This window comes from Vicia villosa, linkage group LG4 (assembly GCF_029867415.1).
Source record: "Vicia villosa cultivar HV-30 ecotype Madison, WI linkage group LG4, Vvil1.0, whole genome shotgun sequence".
Taxonomy (NCBI): Eukaryota; Viridiplantae; Streptophyta; class Magnoliopsida; order Fabales; family Fabaceae; genus Vicia; species Vicia villosa.
In genome coordinates this window covers 128,189,443-128,203,338 of record NC_081183.1, presented here as the reverse complement: position 1 = coordinate 128,203,338, position 13,896 = coordinate 128,189,443, and the positions used below count along the sequence as shown (strand labels likewise).

Below are 13,896 nucleotides of genomic sequence, written 5' to 3'. Positions count from 1 at the left end.
TGAATCTAATCCACGCTCCCAACAACTGCATAATATAAAAAGACTATTTATCTTGTGTATCAGAAACTTTGAAGACTCAATCATCCATATTATAAATTGCGAAAAGCTTTTTAATGGAGAGCAGGGGTTTGATATTACTCATGAGTCCTTAACCGGGGAGGAAACTTATAAATTACAGCAACACATTAATTTTGTATTTAGAAAGAACCAAACAGGGTCCGCGGGAAAAATATATGAAAAATAGCTTAGTGTTCTTTGACCTTCCATATTGGTCTAGTCTCAGTACAAGATATTGTTTTGATGTGGAGAAAAATGTGTGTGATGGTTTGATTGGAATAATTCTCAATATTAAAGGAAAAACAAAAGATGGTAAGAGTTACTGCCTAGATATTGTTGTGATTGGTATACGACAAGAGTTAACCCCAAAAGAAATAGGAAAAATAACATATTTACTCCCAACATGTGACACTCTATCTAGTAAAAAAGTTTTTACAGGTGTCTACTTGGTATCAAAGTTCTCCAAGGGTACTCATCAAATGTTCATTAATTTGTATCAATGAAAGATCTCAAGTTAATTGGCTTAAGTCTCATGATTGTCATGTCTTGATGCAATAAATTCTACACGTGACATCTTACTAAAACATGTACGAGTAACTATAATCAAATTGTGTTTATTTTTCAATGCTATATATAATACAGTCTTTGATCCATTAAAATTAGATGAGTTGGAACATAAGGCTGCAATTATCTTGTGTCAATTGGAGGCGTATTTTCCTCCATCATTTTTTGACACTATGATTCACTTAACTGTTCTTTTAGTCAGGGAAATCAAACTTTATGATCCATTTTATTTAAGGTTGATGTATCTAGTAGAGTGGTACATAAATATATTTAGAGGGTATACAAAGATCATCACCGCCCGAAAGCTTCAATTGTTGAAAGGTACATCACAAAAGAAGCTATTCAGTTTTGTTCAAACTATTTGTCAGAAGCATACTTTATATGAATTCTCAAGTCTCGTCCTGATGGAAGATACGAAGGTAGTGGTACTTAAGGTTTAAATATTAAGTTAATGGCTCAAGATGTAGTTCTACAAATATATTTGTATATATTGAATAATGTTAATGAATTTTAACCTTACTTATCCACTTACAAAAGGCTTATCAATGAAAAGTTCCTCCAGATGAGTGACAAGTTGTTGTTGACAAAGCATAACAAGAGTTTCATAAATTGGTTTAATGAAAGGATTTATAATGTTGGGAGTACATGCGAGACAATCAAACAAATGTCATACATGCCTAAATTTAATGTAATAACTTGGACTGCATACATCATTAGTAAATCTTCCTTTTGTACAGATTAAAGGATGATTGTAGTACCATACAAAATATTGGGGTTATAGTTGAGGCTTAATCCATGTACTTGTCTAGTTCCAAAGATAAGAATCATATAATGGTATCTAGATTGTATTTTGGGGTTATTGAGGAGATTTGGGAGATTGATTGTGTTGTATTCAAAGTTCCTTTATTTAAATGCAAGTGAATTCACAAGAACAATAATGTACAAATCGATGAGTCAGGACTCACACGGGTTGAATCATTCATCATGGCATCCCAGGCAAAACAAGTGTTTTATGTCAATGATCCTTATGACAACAGATGGTTAATTATTCTCCAAGGAAAACATTCCTCTTAATTATGAAAATCAAGATTTAACTCTTGATATTACTGAGACTCATTCTTTTGTAACACTTATGTGTACTTTGTAGGAAGAAAATGATTTAGATGATGTGCATGTTATTCATTATGATTTTCAAAAACAGATATGGGAAAATTAACAAGCAAGAGCCTGTTTGAATTACTTTTCAAAAACGGTATTTTAGTTTATAAAATTTGAAAAACGAAAGTGTTCTGGACTGGGCCAAGCAGACCCTGCTCCCCTGGCTAGCCGAGCAGGCCCAATTTACTTGGGCTCATTTCCAGTTACCGTTACGAACTAGTCCACGCGAAGGTCACGTGGACAACGCTTCAGCGAAGGATTCAGTCAACCGCCTCTAAATCCTATGCCACGCTCACCCAGAACGTGAGTGACCTGCTGACTCAGCCCTAGAAGAGGGTGTTCTAGAAGTTTCCTAGCACGTGGGCCTCCAATTGGATTTGGTCCAAATAGGAAATCTTGGCCCAGCGCTGGGGGCTATAAATACCCTCTTTCACTAGAGGGTCAGGTATTCATTCTCCACTTCTTAAACCCTTGCTCTTTCTCTGATTGCTACTTACTTTGGCATCGGAGAACCTTGCAGGTACCCCCTTCTTTGTTTAACAAGCCAGATCCAGCCGTCGTGACGATCCACTCTGATCAGGTTAGATAAAAAAGTTTGTTTGAATTTACTATTTTACAGACTACAAGAAATACACGATTTACCTGCGGAATTTCCTGAGAAATAATTAAATAAGGTAAAGTTTCCTGCAGATCAATATTTCGCAGAAAATTCCGCAGGAATACCTGCGGATTTTGCTGCGGAAAATATATTTTGAATAAAAACGAATCTACATTAAGGGATCCGCAGGTAACTTCGCAGGAAACTTTTCTGCGGATTTCTGTATTGAAAAAACCAGACTAAATTACATAATCCGCAGGTAATTCCGCAGGAAAAGTTTTTGCGGATTTATGTTTATATTATGTTTTATGATTTTGTAAATTATAAAATAATGTAAAATATTTTTATTTTAAAATAAAATGTTTTTTTTCAAACAATTTTAATATATTTAAATGTTTTCAAAAAATATTAGTAATATTTTTTAAATTTGATAAAAGATATTTTTTAAAATTTAGTAAAAGGTAGTTTTTAAATTTAATGTATTTCTTCCAAGAATGTATTTTAATAAAAAGTATGAAAATTTAAAAAATATTGTATGACCAAAATTCTAATGGTGTAAATATATTCAATTAATATTTAAATAAAAGATATGAAAATATTTTATGACCAAAACTTAAATGGTGTAAATATTTTTTAAAACAAATTCGGACAAAATGTAAAATGTGGGTGTCTAACTCCAATTTTAGTACATATTTGTATTTATAAATCTACTTTAAATAATAACTTATTTATGTTTTATAAGTAGCAATTGAACCCAAAACCTTCTAATTACTTTAATGATTATTCATTTTATAAATGCTTTCATTTTCATGTATAACACTAAAACATATAAAAACAATATTAACTAATCCCAAAGAGCCTTATCACACACTAAAACACATACTTCAACTCAACCCTAACCTAAAACGAAACCGAAATTGAAATACAACCTTCGCTAATACCTATCTTAGGGTCCGTTTGGTTGGGGGATTTTGGAAGGAAGGGAAGGGGAGGGGAGAGTATATTTAAAGTTAATTATGTTTGGTTCAATTTTTTATGAGGGAAGGGAAGGGGATTGGAGGTAATCAGATTCCCTCTTGGAGCAATTTTGTGTTTCCTCCAAATTGGAGGGATTTGGAGGGGAGGGGAGGGAGAAGAGTTATTATAAAATTTATTTTTGTTATATTGACAAAATTATCCTCACTTTTTAATTAAAATTCTAAATTGTTTTTGATATATATTATACGTTAATTTTTGTTGCCTTATTAAAATTTCTCCATTTTTTACGACAATTCTATTATTTTTTCTTTATTATTTTTATTTTTTTATTAATATGCTAACTTAACTTTCTTTATTTTTTCACATGTTTTATTGTATTCATTTTTATTTATTATTTTGTTTTTAAGAACTTAATTGTTTTAGAATTTATGTGTTGTATTATATATCTATATATAATTATAGTATATGAGCTATATATATTATCTATAATCTAATTTTATAAATATTTTATGGATTAGATGAATCATCAAAATGATAAAATAATTCACATATATTATTATTATTTTATGAAATTTATCAATATTTTATTTATCATTTAATATATTTTAAAGTATTTCAAATATTAAATATTTTGTGTTAGATTATCTATGTTTGTCGACAATTTTTTTTTAAATATCACATTGTTTTTATTTAATTTAGCATGAGTGTTATAATATTTTAAGGGTTAAAAAGTAAATTAATTTTAAAATCCCTCCCCTCTCCTCCCCCTGAACCAAACATATTTCTGATTAAAAATACTTCCTCCCCTTCCCTCCTCTCTTTTGAACCAAACATACTTTTAATTAAAATACCTCCCCTCCCCTCCCCCTCCCTTTATTAAAACCCGTCCCTCCGTTGAACCAAACGGACCCTTAGAAAATCGATCTTGAGAGAAATTGAAAACGAAACTTCATAAAATCGCTTGAGAGAAATTGAAAACGAAACCGCAGAGAATCGCTCTTGAGCAAGGTCTCATGAATCTCGTCATTTCCTCTTTCAACTCAGGGAATTACCCTAACTCTATATTCTAATTCTCTCACAACGATCTGAACTCTCGCAATTGCAACCACCAATCGAATCTCCGAACCCTAGCTTGTATTTCCCCCTTTCAACTCAGGTAAATTCATCTTTTGATCTTCCTAGTTTTGGTATGAAGTTTTCGATTTCTATTTCTATTATCCAACTCGGTAGGGTTTTCACTGATTTTGTTATTGATGTAGTTAAACTTGTGGGATTTTAATCAGTTGTTAGGAAAACGCTTACAAATAGGAAGGTATGAATGACTTTATTTCTTGACTCTTGTTCATGTTTCTATTTGGGGATATCCTTGCCATTTTCCTCTGTTGTGAATGTTACCATAGATTCTGTTGTGAATGTTTTTCCTATTCGCGTGGCAAAATTTGAACAAATTGCTATTATCTGCGATCTGCATTTAACAAAACTCGATAATGATGATAATATGTTGAGGTTAATTTGTGAAATAAAGTAGTATTGTACAATGATTAGTGTTATTGTTCTGCAGGGCGCAGTTAGGTTAGTTCTTAATGGCTGCTACATCTGGGATAGCTGAAGAGGAAACACAAGTGTCTTCTAGTGACGAGATCGATCCAAGGCTGGATGTCTATGTGTGGGACATGGATGAGACCTTTATACTACTCAATTCCTTGCTGAAATCATCCTATGCCGAGGCTTGGGAGGATGTGGGAAAATCTCTTTCTGCAAGTGTGATGATAATTTCTTCTATGACCAAGTAAAGTTTCGATTTCTGTACCGAATATTTTCCGTGGTTTGTTTTTAGTTGTGGGGTTTCTGCGTTGCAGATTGAGAATTACAATAAGCCGATTCTTGATGTTATGTCCAAATATGATGATGGGAAGGACCTATCTGATTATGGACTGGTTTGGTAAATACTTAGTTACATTATCTTATAATCTATGAAGCACGGGTACTAGAATCTAGAAACACGACACTGACGGCTACACAGTTGTGATTATGTTCTTTTCATTTTTTCAAATTATATTCCAGTTGATGTGCTGAATGTTGGAGGCGCTGGGTTGAAGTGTTGAGCCACCAAAGTATGCAACAGTTGAACCGAAATATCTCAAGTACATTCTGAATTGGTAGTTAGAGAAAGGGGTCTTATATTTTGATGCATTAAACAAATACTGAACATATCTATGTTACATTCAAAAACTACTTGATATTAGTAGCCTTTTCCAAGGACACGTTTTTGATAAGTATCTATTAGTGATATGTCTTTTTCAAATGTGCTAAATATTGCATTACTGTGAGTTCTTTCATTGTATTTCTCCACAATATTTTGTTACATTTATTTGTAAATCTTCCTGAATTGAAACTTTATAATGCCATCACTTGTGAAATTTTCTTGATGTAGATCTAGCATTCTGATTGCTCTAGATCTGATTGTTTGCCTTTTCAATTGAGCTTAGCTTTGTGTTCAACATTGTGTTTAGTGTTAGATTCACTTATTTGGAGTGACACGAACATAAATAAAAGCAAAAACGTACATGTATTCGCATATTCGGTCCAAATTTACGTCTAGAGGGAGTATATAGTATTTCTACTCTTGAACCTTTTGCTAATATGGATGTTGATGCTTTTATAGTTACTGAGAATGGTGCAAATTGGAGCATGGGTCAGAGGCATTTGGTTTGCCTTGGTAGGTTTCCGCTTAAGAAGAGCTAAACTTTGGTGCTTGATGAAGCCACTGCATCAGTTGATACAGCTACGCGGATAATTTGATTCAACATACTCTTGGGAAGCATTTCGCTTATTTTACCGTCATTACCATCGCACATCGAATAACTACTGTTCTTGACAGTGATATCGTTCTACTTCTTGATCAAGATTAGGATGAAAATCTGTTATTTTTGGTATCTTTTTTTCTTTGTTGTTTCGGCTTCTGATGTTGCTGTGTGTTTGTGTAGGACTTAATTGTTTAGTTATTTCATGTCTAATTTTTTCATAATAAGAACCGATTATAAGGTCTACCCATGTTTTCACCATTGCCTTTTCATTTGTCTTATCATGCAGTTGTTATACTGGTTCCAACACGAGAATTGGCTTTACAAACATCTCAAGTATGTAAAGAGCTTGGAAAGCTAGGTATATATAATTGAAGAGATTTTAAAATGGTTTTTGAATCAATTGAGCTTGCTGATTTCATTTCAAATTTAAACTATAATTATATTTCTTCTTTTGTAGGTATTATTCACTTACATGAGTGTTTTTTTGAGGTAAGTTACTTAAAAAAAATTGCACTTATGTATAGATGTTTTATAATTGGTTGTGGCTAAATCTGTCTCATGGCAGCAGCGTCGCGGATGTCTTATGTCAGTATGCTGTTCGAGGAGAGATTGTTACACTTGCTCAGGTACTGTGATTTTCATTTATACTGTGTTGGTGAAATCAGGTTTCATTGAAAAGGTATTTCTGTTTAGTTGCAGTGGAGCTGTTTGAAATAGAATCACCGTGCCGGTTTCCCTCAGGCCACCGCGAGCTTCATCTCCTCAGGGTGAGTATTATTTTTCCCTAATCAATCAGTTTAACTCTTGATCTAAAAATCCCTGAATTCTCATGACGGCCGTCATTATTGCAAGTTTAATTTCACTGAGGAGTTTCGGAGAATTCGAACCTCATTATGGTCCAGTGGTGCAAACATCTAAAAATACTATGGAACTACGAGGTATGCGAATGGAAGAAGCTGCTATCCATATTGGCAATTAACGCAAGTCAGCCATATTCAGTTCTCTTTGTAATACATGGGATGGGCACCAGTGCTATTAAAGATTCCACCAGCTGATACACTATAGGACAGAGGTATGTTAATAGTTATGAATAGTTTTATGCTATCTAATACATCAAGTTTCTGGTTATATGCATTTATTTTAATCATTTATCTTGATTTAGATTCTTGGGGATTTATAACTTAACTGTAACATGGCTGATCGTGTATTATTTTATTTTTCTGTATATACTTATCAGTATCATCATGTTATTTAACCGACATTTTGTTGATTGATTTATGCCTTTTGAACTTACAAACTACTTTAACTATTCATACTGTGTCCAAGGATTCAGGAGATGTCAATGGCATTTACCAGAAATTGTGTTCTCTCTTTCAGCCAAGGTTAGTAATAAGTATGACCCACTTACACCTAACAACTAGGTTGGTTATTCCTTGTTTTATTAATACATACGTATCTAAACCAATCAAATGCGGCTGTAGCTTACATAATTTAACATGAGATTTGGAATGTTTAAATTACAAAAATTAACCTTTGCGTGATTTGCTGAGGGGAAATGGATCCATGTGGTCAAGGTTTTGATGCATTTACTCCTTCAATTTATTGAGTATACAAATTGGTTCAGCTCATACCCCATATTTTGGTGCTGCATACTAATGAATACACTTACTTCACATTTGTCAACATCTAATCTAATAAAGGTTGCCTGCTATGACAAAACTGGCCAGCTTTTAAGGGTCCATGGAATCTCATCAAACTCAATATTTTAATCTTAAAATTATTAAAAAAAATAGTACAAATAAAAGAAGGTTTTGGTGACAAAAATAATCAAATTAATTGTTAACGAGCATTTAAGTTCATTCCCCTCTATAAGTACTTTATTTTCATCATTTAAGTGGACTCTTTATAACAAGAAAGGGTGAGTAGTGACCAACATTTTTTTTATAATAACAAACAAAACCTTCCATGCTTTATTTTTAATAGCTTTCAACTAAAAGTGCTTTCCGACCAATCATTAATCTCCCCCCTTAACAAGATAATGCTTTTATTTAAATGTTTATATGAACTGGCAGCATCTTTGCTTGAGTTTCAAGGTTCTATTAAAGTCACATTTTTTCAATCTCATTACACTTGTGATTTTTTCAACTAGATTCTAGAAAATGGGAAGACAACCATGTTGTGATAAGGTTGGTTTGAAGAGAGGACCATGGACTATTGAGGAAGATCATAAGCTTGTGAGTTTTATCCTTAATAATGGGATTCATTGTTGGAGAGTGGTTCCTAAACTTGCAGGTAAATTTTTTGATTAAAGTTGTTTTTCACATACTCTTGGTTGATTGATAGTTAAGTTTTTGTTTTTAAGTTGGTGTATTTTTGTGAAGATCTTTTAAGATGTGGATAGTTTTTACTAGGCGCATCTTCATGTTTCCTCTTAGTAGACTGCCAATTCTAAGCTCTCACATAATGTTGTTTTAGAATTAAGCTATGTGGCACCGACACCTCTGAAATAGGTGTGTCCGGGATTTTGAATTAAGCTATTTTGACATCTGGGATTATAAGTATTTTTTTTTTTTGCTTCTGTGATTTCAGATTGATGAGAATGTGGCAAGAGAGATTATCAACCACAGGTCTCTTCGGCACCCGAATATAATTCGCTTTAAGGAGGTAAGGACTATATTTGTTTGTTTATCTGTTGGATTTGGATCAGCTTGTATTGAGGATAGTGTTAATTGATTGAGAGTTGTTAACTGTTATTACTTCAATTGGATCAGTTTGGATCAGTTTTCAATGTGATTTCAGAATTTTCGGCTTTATTTCATAGTTTTTTATGTCTCATTTGTTTTCTTCTTTGATTATTCAGGCTAGGTATTTTTTCAGCCGCTGATATCTGGTGTCCATTACTGTCATGCTATGGTTGGTATTATTATCATGCTCAGTTTTTGAAAAAATTATTTAGGACTTTACGTATTCGAAAATGTACAAAGTGAGAAGAATCTAAGGTTTTACTCTCCTTTTGCAGCAAATATGTCATAGAGATTTGAAGCTGGAAATTACACTGTTAGATGTATGTGTTTTTTTGTAGTACAGGAAAGTTTATATTCTGTTTTGTATTTATTGTATCTAGCTATTTTCCAGGATTTACCTGCCGAAATTATTACCCACGAAGGTTTTAGCTGGGGACGAATAACCGCAGGAAAATCCGCAGGTAACATGTTTCCTGCGGGAATTTAGCTAAAATTCGCAGGTAAATCCGCAGGAAATTTGAGTATTTCTAGTAGTGACAATACTCTTTCTAAAAACTATTTTTAGATTTACCATTCTTAAAAGCAAAAAAGTATAAGTAATACATGTTTTCGTTATCTACTTTTTCACTTTTCAAACTGAAATTGAGAACCAAAATACATTAAAAGGTTGCTATTTTCATTGATGGCAATCTCGTAATTTTTTGCAACTCATTTACAACACGTCAAAAAATTAAATACTAAAGAATGTACCACAACAACTAATTTAGAGTTAAAAGGTAGTGCAGTGACAGTGTAAAATAACTTTACACTGTCATCCAATAGAAAATCATAAAGGTGCCCTTTCATTAAGTTTTTTTTAAATAAAAAAATGGTTTAATTGGATACATGGGTGGTGATTGATTGACAGTGTAAAAATATTTTACACTCTCAGTGCATCACCCCTTTTCTCATTAATTTAAGAGAAAAGGGGTGATGCACTGACAGTGTAAAATATTTTTACATTGTCAACCAATCACCACCCATGTATCTAATTAAACCACTTTTTTATTTAAAAAAAATTAATGACATGGAACATTTATGATTTTCTATTGGATGACAGTGTAAAACTATTTATTTTATACTGTCAGCACTACCTTTTAACTCTTAATTTAAGTTTTAAATATTTGATAAATTAAAATATCACTCGACTTTTTTATAAGAAAATAAATAAAATCAATCCAATTAGTATCAATAATTTCATTTAATTATTACTTAATACATAATTTCTTACTTGTAAGTATGTAACATTAATAATTGAGTTTAACATTAAGTTTCCATTCTATCTACTATTTATTATTATTATTAGGGTCATGCTAACGAGTGCCCCCGGGGCACTCTTTAAGGTTTCCAAATAAATAAAATATTGTCTAAATAAATTAATCATTTCAATTTTCAATTCATTAAATACAAATATTTTCAATAAAACATAAATTTTGTTACTTAAAAGAAGTCAATTATTTCTATTTTTAATGCAATAAATACAAGTATTAATAACAAAACATACTATTTTTATACTCTTAACTAGTGCCCCTGGGGCATTCGTTAGCATTGCCCTTATTATTATTACCCATTACTAAGCAATTGACCAAACTATCAATAGTGCCCCTTCCTCAAAAATAAATTACACTATAAAAAGGATATTTTAGTAATTAACAAATTAACACTACAACTTTTCTACTTTCCAATAACTATTTGACACTTGGCAATTAAAATTCTATCTCCATTTCAAATGAATGGACACATTTTTACACTCTTTTCTCTCTCCCATTTTAAATCTCTTTTTTCATTTTTCTCTCGTCTCTCTGTTTCTCTCCTTCCCTCTTCTCTCTCCTCAAACCCTAAAAATATCTAGAAAAAAAACAACAGAATCCCATCCCTGCCGTCGCAAAACCCAGATTACGTCGAGACTCCCCTTTCCCGTTGGCCACTCGGTTTCCCACACTTTCTCTATGTCACTTTCATTCTCTCTCACATTTTGAATTTAGGGTTAACAAGAGAGAAAACCCATTTTCTCCTTCTATTCCTTTTCCTCTTCTATCAATCTTCTTTTATTCGCTTTACTTTCTTTTCTCTAAATCTGATTTCATCCTCTTTTTTCTTTTTCATTTTCAATTCACAACTGATTTTCTCTATTTCTTCTCTTCCATCCATTCACTTTTTCATGTTTTTCCTTTCAGATCTGATCAACCTTGATCTTTCAAGAACCACCAAGCAACTCATTGATGAATACATAAGGTTAGTTACTCACTTTCTTGGCTCTTTTTCTCACTTTTTCTCTCACACGCAAATTAACAAACACATAAAACACACATTCTTTAATCTCTACAATGTTATTTTTGCTTCTTCTATACTTACAGAAAAACACTAATTTTTCCATATTGTTTGCGTGATCTATAATCTATGATGATTTTCTCTGTTTTTGTAGTGAATGAGTTTAATTTTAGTATGTTTTCTTTTAGAAAAATTACCCTGGTAATTTGTTTCTGATTAAATTTGAAATAAAGCGTAAAAGATTTTTTTTTCATTTGTCTATTTGTTTGTTGCCTATCAAAATTAAAAATTTCCCTATTTGATTAATTACATAAATTTTATTTTCATTTTGACTGGATTTGTGGTTCTGATTTTGAAATGAATTTTTTTGTTTCCCAGATCAGACAGTTACTTACCCTTCAGACCTCCCAGATGGAATTATGATCAAGCGACAAGAAAGTGAAGTTGTTTTATACTCTGATTTTCTTTAATGATAATATTGTGTTCAATGTTTTTTTATGGAATTTTTGAAATTTACTTATTTGATTTTTTATTGAAAACAGCCCACAATTTTCTTTAAATGATGTTTATAATATTTTTATTGTTATTTTTTTTTGACCTACTTAAGTTTCTATTTTGATAATTTTTTTCCTTCCTCTGAAAGTCAGGAAATTGCTCGATGTTTATGAAAAATTTAAGGTTTCTGACTTTGGCTTGACTGCATTGACTAAGCAGGTAAGAATGTGTTCTACTTACATAAGAAGATGACAATAATCTATATTTTCTTAAGCAAAAGATGTATTGGTTTAGTTTGTAACAGAATAATAGCTTCTTGATTTTCACCTATTCAACTTAAATTGTATTGTGAATTATGTATTGGTCTTATGCTGATGTTACACAACATAAGCCTGTTTTAAAAAATATGAAAGTTGTTTTAACATTCCTGCTCTACTTATTGGTGTTATGTTGTTACCAAAGTTTAAACTATCTTAGTTTTAGTTGATTTGAATCTAAGTTTTGTTACCAAAGTTGTTTAAACTATCTTAGTTTTAGTTGATTTGAATCTAAGATGCATAGATCAAGGTTGAGGCAGAAAACTCTAGAGCAACATAAAAGTGAAAAAGTGTCCAAACTGTTGTGCAATAAGAATCAAAATGAATTTTCCTTACCTCTTTTATCAATCTTTAATTGTTGTCTAACTAATCCTATTTGCAGAGTAACTAGGTAAGCAATAACAATTTGTTTGTATCATTATACTTTGCAGGAATTTACATTACATTTTATTATTATTTATTAATCATTATAACGATCATTACTTGGGAAATAGCATATTAATTATATTGATGACTATTCATTATACTTTTTACTATTTATTATATTTGAATAATACATCAATAATTATATTAATCTTCGCCATTTATTACATTTTCATTATTCAAATATTATATTATTATTATAATAACTATTCATTATATTTTTATTATTCATTTCTATTGCAAAAATAGTTTGCTGCATAAATACAAAAAATTTTGCATGACGCCGGTTATTGCATTGATAAATAATGCACAATAGAGAAAACTATTGTCTCAGACTCTATTTTCTCTTTTTTTTTTTGTTGAGAAAGTATATGTGCTTCATATTAATAGAAGCCCTTAAAATGCTTTTATAATAAATAGCAATTAACATCCGAATTTTTATGACTTTGTTATGATGACTTATTCTCTCTAATATACATGGTTGTTAATTCAATTGAACCTCTTTGCGCATGTTCCCATTTTGCAGAAACATTGCTCTTATAACAAATGAGGCGGGTAAAATATTAATTGTTGATTATTGTTTTTGTTTGACTTTTTAATGAAATAATGTTCTTAAAGCTTTTATTGTTGTTTCATGTTGAGATTTTAAACTGTATACCAATTTTCTCTCCTTTTTAGAATCTATTTAAATATCTTAACTCTCTTATTGTTGTATCAGGTTGATATTTAAATTTAAATGTGACAATATACCACCACTTGCAGCTATATATTATATTTGGGGAGTTTGTCACGTGGATGCACATCAAATATATATATTTACGGGCTATTTTTTATGATTATTTAATAGAATTGAATTTGTATTATCATTATTTAATTTATAATTAAATAATTCATTTCAAATTATATATATTTAAATAAAATTTATACCATATTAAATAAATTTACCTATGTGTTGGGTATTTTGCATGCTTTCCAGTGATTCGATAAAATTCGTTGTCTCTATACTCTCTCTCCATCCTAAATTTGTCATAACATGTAATAAAATTGGTATCTAAAAATTTATGATATGAATTGTTAAAATTCGTTGTCTCTATACTCTCTCCATCCTAAATTTGTCATTACATGTAATAAAATAGTTGATGAGATTAGTGTTTGCCAACTCCGATAAATTTTATCATTAAAATTCAATATTTTCACGGGTCACTATCACCACAATATCGTTTTTATAACAAAATATTTGTAAACATTTATAAAATTCAATATTTTCACAGGTCACTATCACCACAATATCGTTTTTATAACAAAATATTTGTAAACATTTATAGATATTAGACACATTAGATTTATTGTATTGATGATTTGTTACATATTTATTTTTAAATCTTTTTAATAATTAGTGATTTTATAATAACAATTATATAAGAAACAATTAAGCCTTATCAAAA

The 13,896-nt window shown here is 30.9% G+C and overlaps 1 protein-coding gene across 29 annotated transcripts; it reads left to right on the top strand.

Annotated features, from left to right (window-relative positions):
- Positions 1-4,231: 4,231 nt before the first annotated feature.
- Positions 4,232-13,184, top strand: LOC131595192 (uncharacterized). 29 transcript variants are annotated; one of them, XR_009281752.1, is made up of 17 exons: positions 4,233-4,511; positions 4,615-4,667; positions 4,917-5,469; positions 6,021-6,288; positions 6,449-6,520; positions 6,620-6,651; positions 6,731-6,788; positions 6,856-7,234; positions 7,489-7,544; positions 8,312-8,454; positions 8,752-8,826; positions 9,023-9,075; positions 9,182-9,406; positions 11,123-11,180; positions 11,595-11,654; positions 11,860-11,930; positions 13,170-13,184. XR_009281752.1 is itself a non-coding variant. In XM_058867486.1 (5 exons), the coding sequence occupies exons 3-5, from the start codon at positions 4,939-4,941 to the stop codon at positions 5,458-5,460; spliced, it is 330 nt and encodes a 109-aa protein (XP_058723469.1). In that variant the 5' UTR covers positions 4,236-4,511; positions 4,615-4,667; positions 4,917-4,938; the 3' UTR covers positions 5,461-6,014. The 29 variants fall into 29 exon arrangements, 1 of the variants encoding a protein (XP_058723469.1); XR_009281751.1 differs by having other exon boundaries at positions 11,595-11,659; XR_009281750.1 differs by having other exon boundaries at positions 4,232-4,511; positions 11,595-11,930.
- The last annotated feature ends 712 nt before the right edge of the window (positions 13,185-13,896 follow it).

Excerpts from the sequence above, each read along its gene's own strand:
- LOC131595192 (XM_058867486.1), top strand. The coding sequence starts at position 4,939 with ATGGCTGCTACATCTGGGATAGCTGAAGAGGAAACACAAGTGTCTTCT. Across the intron at positions 5,145-5,214 it reads ATAATTTCTTCTATGACCAA|ATTGAGAATTACAATAAGCC; the intron begins GTAAAGTTTCGA and ends TCTGCGTTGCAG. Across the intron at positions 5,298-5,419 it reads TCTGATTATGGACTGGTTTG|TTGATGTGCTGAATGTTGGA; the intron begins GTAAATACTTAG and ends ATTATATTCCAG.